Consider the following 7,749-nt stretch of genomic DNA (forward strand, 5'->3'; position numbering starts at 1 on the left):
TAATTTCCGTTAACACGTAGTCAATCTGCGTGCATCCTACATCATGCTGCATGACGGTGATATTTCTCTTCACCAGGGTAGCAGTCTGAGTGTTTGGCGACCGGCCTGGGTACGTTTTGTATCCGCTCAGTTTAGCGTTTTTTCCACACTCTTGCAGCGCGATGATGTCGGGACCATCGCGTCCCGCAAGGTAGGCTTGGAGAACGTTTCTTTTTTTCGTGAAGCCCCTACAGTTCCAATGCCATATTGTGTTTGCCCTAGTGTTGAATCTGGCCATGATTCAACCTCAGAAGGATTTGCTTTTGCTGTTCTGCCAGTTGGTCCATTCTAGTTCCCATTGGGGTGACTAGTTGGCTGAGCTGGGCTGAGAGTTGGTCTATCCTCTCCGCGTTACGCTGGGTAGCTATGGCCACCTGTTGTACTACCTCTTTGAGTTGCTGCATGTCTACCTCAAGTTTGTCTACCCTGCCTTCGGCCTTCTCAAGGCCTGAATCGATCTTTTTAACTCGCTTTTTCTTTGGCGGTGCAGCCGCCTCTGTCTCGGCTTCGGATGACTTATCGTCCATGGCCTCCTGATGCGCTTCCGGTTGTCTGAGTTGAGCTTTGAGCTCATTGTTCTCCCTTTGCAGCTCGATAACGTGATTACGGAGCTCCTGCATCTGAGCTTGTGTTTGCTCCTGGTAAAGCTTCCATTGCTCCTGTTGCTGTTTCATCATTTCGTGTTGTTGCTTCATTTGTTCTTTGAGCTCCCTCACTATGTCTGAGTCATGGGAATTCCCCGCTTCCCAGCCTACCTTTTTGGTGGGTGGTGCCACTTGCTTCTTGGGTGGGGTGGTGGTGGCCTGCTGTGCCCCTTGCTTCTTGGGCGGGGTGGTGGTGGCCTGCTGTGGTAGCCTTGGGAAGGATGTGGACCGGAGTCGCTCCTTGCTCGGGGCCCGCGTCTTGCTCTCGTCCCGCCTGCTCCGATGTTCTGATAGCTTCTCTTCCTCCTCCTGTTGCTGGAGCTTCTCCCATTGGCGTTTCTTAACGATGTATGGGGTTCTGAAGATCTCCTTGCAGGTTTTGTCGCCGGTTAGGTGAGGCTGGCCGCACAGCTTGCAGGTGGGGTTGCAGTCGTGTCCCTCGGTTGGGTTGGGGATGCCGCAGCCCCTGCACTTCTCCTCCTTGCTCTCGCACACATCGGATCGGTGTCCCAGGTCTCCGCACTTATAGCATACGTCATACTTTTTCTTGTACAAGTAACAGTTCAGGATGGCACCTAGGCATTTGATTGTCCTCGGTACCTCCTTGGTGGTGAATGTGAGCATGATGGTCTTGCTCTGTCCTAGTCGTCTGATCTCCAGTACCTTGGATTCTCCTCGTGTTCTGCTATCCCCTGCTTGATCTTTTGCAGTGAGGTGTTGAGTCCTATTCCGTGGATGACTCCTCTCGAGAAGTCGTCGGGTACAGCCAGGTGAACGGTCATCTCGTGCACTTTCCCTTCAATGTCCAGGTGTGTAAGGCGTAGGAGCTTGTCTCTTGCCTCCGTGCTGGGGGTGAAGAAGACAAAAATTCCTTGCTTCTCGTTCTTGACGAGCTGGCACGCCTTGTTCCATTCAATCTTCGCAGTTACATGTATGGCTTCGGTCAGTGTAGGTCCATCGTACTGTTTGACTACCATGCCTCCCTTGGGGCGGAAAATGATTCTCCAGCCATTCTCGGGAAGCTTGACTTGGTTCGAGGCGATCGATTTCTCCGCTTGCTGTTTGCCGTCACGCTTCGGTGATGGAGTGTCAATCACTTTCACCTCTTCTGAGGCGAGCTTGGCTTTCCGTGCCCATTTCTCCTCGAGGTTGCATTTGTTGAGTACTGTGATCCAATCCGTGGCGTCGAGTTCGTCCTTTTCGGCGCTGCGACCTTGCACGGTGATATTCATACCACCTGTTGACTGCCGCACGGCTGACGCGGCGGCACCGGGGGCCTTGGTAAGCCTTAGCCCTCGTTAGGCCTAGTGGCCGGCGTTAGGGTTGGTGCGTCGACACCACGGCTGGCAGTCTTTTGGCTCTCAAATGGCGAAAAATCCACTTACAGACAAAACGCTGGTGTCCGCAGAGTCCTCTCAACTTCCGATTGACGATTTTAACCAGCTCTGGTCGATCCGACAACATTTGCCGCTAGAAATCACTGCAGGAAGACAGAGCCGACGTGGCACACGTCCGCTCGCCACGGCCGCCAAGCTCGCGCAAAGACTCTTCAAACAAGATACGGTAACCTCCCCAACATACTATACACAGATGCCGCGCAGTACCCCCGAAAGCAGCCATGGCAGTCAGTGTTGTCGACTATAACCTTCAAGAGGTGGTCTCGATGACGGTCCGCACTGCCAACACCCTCGAAGCGGAGGAGACAGCCATCGCCTTAGCTATCGCCTCTAGTCAAACCAAAGAACACGCTACAATTATTACCGACTCTCAAGCAGCTTGTCGTAGCTATTCCACAGGCAGAATATGTTCCATCGCCGCCCGACTCCTCAAACAAGCCTCTCAATTACCCGACGTTGAAATAGTATGGATTGCAGGACACGAGTCCCTCCGTGGAAATGAGCGTGCGCACGCTGTAGCCCGAGCTCATGCCACCCGGGCGCCACAAGAGAGGGATACGGCCGCATCTATGGAGCCTGTACCTTTACAATACCACGCCATATTAGAACACCACAGATTGAACAGACGACAATACCCACCCCCGCACAAGAACCTCTCACGCGAAGACGCAGTAGCATGGCGACAATTACAAACCAACACATACCCCTATTTAAGCAGATTACACGCAATACACCCTGCACTGTACTCGTAGAAATGCCCCCTTTGTAACGACTACGCTTCCCTATATCAGACCACATGGGCATGCCCCAATATACAGGCAGCCCCGCATATACCCTACCCCACACCCGAGCAGTGGGAGGCTGTGCTGACTAGCTCGGACCCTCGTGACCAGCAACAACGGGTATGGCGGGCCAGGGAGACAGCAAGAGCCGCAGGAGCCCTGGACTGAGGGCACCTCCCAACACAAACAGGAAGACGCCTGCTTGTTTTTTTTTTCTCTCTTAATAAATGCTTTTCCTCCTCCTCCTCCTACATTGCAATGAAGCAGTGAGCGGGTTCTATGAAAGTTATCAACAGAAGAAGGCGTCAGCGTATTAGGAGTATTATGCCACACGGTCTAGGTCAGCCTCCGTGAAGATGCGGAGGACATCGGAGTTCTCCGCTTTCCACATTAATATTCGTCCTCCCAATAACCAAGCATATTCCCTGTTGTATTGCTTCTTTGCGGCAATCGCAAAAGTTTGTACTCAGTCCACAAACAATCATTTAGGAACACTTGTGTATGTTCTGTCAGGCTAAAATCGAGTGCCGTAAGGCGTTTTTTTTTTTTTTTTGCACATTGAAGCAAGTTGTCACGGTGTGCGCAGGACTTGAATTTGATAACAATGTTCGATTGACTTGGAACGATTGACTTTTTTATTGAAACGCGGTGTACGACATCAATATCTGACATTTTGACATGTTTAATCCTAAAGATTACTTAAAATTAAATAACACGTCATTATACGCTTAAATGTATGCCGACCCGAAGATAGTAAGAAAAGTAAGAAAGTTTAGTCCGACGCTCCTCCTGCAGTAACGCGATAAACTGCGGCGCACCGTGACTCCGCCCCTGTCCCAATCCCAACTCTCTCAGGAACACTTTGTCTTTGAATTTGCCTTTATTTGAATTTTTTTTAATTTGCCTTTATTTTCCATAAATGTACAATTTATGGGGGATTTAAGGAAAAAGTTGCGCACAGCAACTTGACAGGCCTTAAAACCCAGTCTGAGGGCAGCAGCGGCAGGCACAGGCGCTACTTGAGGACTGACAACAAAAATGCATTTGAATACAATGCAATGTTGGCTTAAACTTATGCCATAAAAAAATCAATATAAGAAAAATACTACAAACAAAAAATAGCAGTTTTATACTTGAGCAAACAAAAACGGTGAAAAAAATTGATCATGATCAAATATCACTGAAAAACTCATACAAACGCGAAACACGACAAGAAATGACATCAATGGTTTTGCGCATGAGTGTGTTTAACAAGCGTGGTAAGCGATGATGTAACATTTGAAAGCATAATTAGTGCGAGGACGTGGTACATGCCAGTGTTCAGGTGACCGTGTGCAGTATTCTGTTCTATTTCTAATTAACTGCGTTAAAGACGTAATGTATGACTGATTTTGTTTCACGTCTATTCGATAGGCTAACGACAGTCTAAAGTCTAACAGAGAGTGCAGAGTGAGTAATTTAAGTTGTTTGAAGAGAGGTGCAGTATGAGAATCTGCTGGAGCATTGAAAATAGTACGAATTACCTTTTTTTTTTGCAGCAGGAACAATTGGTTTATGTTGGTAGCAGACGTTGTACTGCTAACCAGACAGCAGTAGTGTATGTGACTCAGAAAAAGAGCATTATATAAGAGAAGTTTGACTTTGCGTGGTAGCGGATTTAAACTGAACAGTATTCCAGCTACTTGGGCAAGTCTACCTGCAAGGAAGTCTATGTGATCATTCCATGACATATGGCTACCAAAAAGCACACCAAGCGTTTTCGCAGACCGGACAAGCTCAATTCTTGAACAGCCTATAAAAATGTCCGACTCTAAGTTCAAGCATTTATTCTTGGCTTGAAATAAAATAGCTTTGGTTTTGTCAGTATTAATTTTTAAGCCATTATCCTGTGACCATCTATGTATTTTAGCAAGGACAGAATTTGCAGTTGAAGTTAAGCTTGCAATATTGTTCGACGAAAAAAGCACAGTAGTATCGTCTGCATAGATGATATATTTTGGATCACTATCCACGAGAACAAGGTCGTTAACAGAGACGTTTAAAAAAAAGGGGGCCTAGTATGCTCCCTTGGCGAACTCCAACTTTTACTTGTTTGATGTGGGAGCAGATGCCATTAATTTCAACAAGTTGACTCCGCTGCTTTAAATAAGATTTGACTGTATCTAGAGCAATACCGCGAATACCGTAGTACTCTAGCTTCTTTAATAAAAGTTCATGATCAACAGAGTCAAACGCTTTACTGAAGTTGAGTATACCGAGCGCGAGTTGCTTTAATTCAATGTTTCTCAATATCAATTCATTTTGCTTTAGTAAGGCAAGCTGGGTTGACCTTCCACTTCGGAAAGCATACTGACAGTCTGTTAGCAAGCTGTGTTTTTCTAAGAAATCTGAGACACGCCGAAATATTATTTTCTCGTCCCTTTGAAAATGTTGGAAGTATAGAGATTGGTCTGTAATTAGATATTTCAGTTTTATTACCCTTTTTAAACAGTGCTATTACTTTAGCGATCTGCATTTTTGCAGTAAATACCCCAGATACCTGACTAAGATTGTAAACGTATACCAAAACAGGTGCGATAATGTCTAAGACGTGTTTTACAGGTGTAATCTGTATGCTGTCAACGTCACACGATGTAGTATTACGTAACTCTGAAAATAAGTAAATAACTCAGATTCACTAGTGGGATATAAGAAAATGCTATCGGGGCATCGGACCGGAATATAGCGGTTGGCATTTTTATCTAAACATATGCCAGCTGCACTGATAAAATAATTATTAAAACAATCGGGTAGTACTTCGTTCGGAATACTAATTCCGTCTCTCAAAATCTCAATACTTCCATATGAGGACGATGCACGATTCAGCATACTGTTTATTTTTTTCCAAGTTTTTTTTTTTTTTTGTTTGTTTACGTGCCAAAACCAGTTCTGATTATGAGGCACGCCGTAGTGGAGGGCTCCGGGTTAATTTTGACCACCTGGGGTTCTTTAACGTGCACTACAACGCAAGCACACGGGCGTTTTTGCATTTCGCCTCCATCGAAATGCGGCCGCCGGGGCCGGGATTCGATCCCGCAACCTTGTGCTCAGCAGCGCAACGCCTTAGCTGACTGAGCCACCCCGGCGGGTTTTTCCAAGTTTTGCGACTATCATTTTGACAAGACATGAAATATTCATATTCATAAGAGGTTTTAGCCTTCCGTAGCTCATTTGTTAGCTTATTACGGTAGCGTTTAAATATGTGCAGATCAGTTATATTACGCGACTTAACAAACTTAGTGAAGAGCATGTTCTTGAACTTTATTTTGCGAAACAGGTCATCTGTGATCCATGGTTTACGAATATGCGAAGATCGTTTGCGTTTCGTTCGCAGAGGAAAGTTTTCTTGGTAACACGTGCTGAAAATCCGCAGAAATTCCTCATACGCTGATTCGGCACACCGTGTGACGTATACATCGCTCCAGTTGAGTAACTTGACCCGAGTGCGAAAAGATTCAAGGCGATTTGGCGTAATCAGTTGGCTGGGTGAAAGACGCTGTGTTTTCTTTTTGGTGTGCCGTTTAAGACAGAAAAAAATGGGCATGTGGTCACTCAGGCTGCACGAAAGAACGCCGGCCTTTGTGATTACTGTAGAAACATTATAGTTATAAACAGATCCAGGCAAGTGGACGCGCCATGGGTTACTCGCGTTGGCACGGAGATAACACTTGAGCATCCATGCGACTCAAGCAAGATATGAAATTCCCGAGTCAAGCGAGTGTCAGCTAACATATCCATGTTAAAGTCACCACTAAAGATGACGCATACTTATACATGGAAACATACATAAAAAAAGTTTTCAAGGAAACAGAAAAAACTCTGGATATTCCCACTTGGTGGACGATAAAATACTGAGTAAACGCTTCTGCCACAAAGAAAGGATAGAACCTCGTAATCATCGGTGACGCATTAGAATTCTTCGATGTAGTCAACATTAATACTGTCGCGAACAAGTAAGCTAACACCACCACCGCGAGAGGTGGTCCTGCATTGATTAAAACATTGATAGTCAGGTAGATGCCAAACAAGTGAACCACAGTTGTACCACGTTTCAGATAACATAATGAAGTCAAACTGAAAATTAAGGCTTCTAAAGAACACATCTAGTTCATTATGGTTTGCTTCGTACAGATTGACAGTATAAATGAAAACATTTAGTAGATGGACTGTGTTCCGAACTGATGTAATTAAGACACTCTGTGGGATCGAGATACCCAATCTGCACTAGACATGGTGAACTGATGACAGGCAGGTTGACTCATCATTTCAAATTGTTAAGGTCAGCTGCATTCTTAACCACATGAGCAGTTACCTCATTTCCTAAATAATAATCGAGAAATCGCTAATATGATTCAGGAATGCAGGTCGGCTTAACTCAAAAAAGGTTAGAAATTATCTTTTGCTTAGCTCTTAAAACTTCTTTACGGTGCTTAGCTCTTCTATTTGGTCTCGATAATTTTTCCTCATTTTTTTTTAGTCTCTACTCGTTCTCTTACATTTTTTCTCCTATTTGTTGTATAATGTTTTGTAACACTGATTAGTATTATTTGTGTGTTTAAATATTTCCTTGTTCTCTCGCTTTAACCGATGCTATACTATGTATAGAGTGTAAGATTCTTGCTCTTTTTGTATTTGATTGCGTGCCGCATACACTTTGTTCATTTTTTTTCTACATTGTTGCACTATCCTTCATAATGTCCCACCCGCTGAGTCATGTATGGGTAGGGGGGCCTCTGTCAGGCAGTTGCATCTGCCTTTAGCCCCTTCATCCCAGACAATGAATTGTCTAAATAAAGCATTACCAAAAAAAAATAAGGATCTTTCCACCGCGGTGCCAGACGAAACGAA

General features: G+C 45.2%; 1 protein-coding gene across 1 annotated transcript; it reads right to left on the reverse strand.

Annotated features, from left to right (window-relative positions):
* Positions 1-257: 257 nt before the first annotated feature.
* LOC119444248 (golgin subfamily A member 6-like protein 7) lies at positions 258-1,307 on the reverse strand. Its single transcript, XM_037708675.1, has one exon. The coding sequence runs from the start codon at positions 1,305-1,307 to the stop codon at positions 258-260; it is 1,050 nt and encodes a 349-aa protein (XP_037564603.1).
* Between the last annotated feature and the right edge of the window lie 6,442 nt (positions 1,308-7,749).

The sequence above is a fragment of the Dermacentor silvarum genome, chromosome 3, assembly GCF_013339745.2.
Source record: "Dermacentor silvarum isolate Dsil-2018 chromosome 3, BIME_Dsil_1.4, whole genome shotgun sequence".
Taxonomy (NCBI): domain Eukaryota; kingdom Metazoa; phylum Arthropoda; class Arachnida; order Ixodida; family Ixodidae; genus Dermacentor; species Dermacentor silvarum.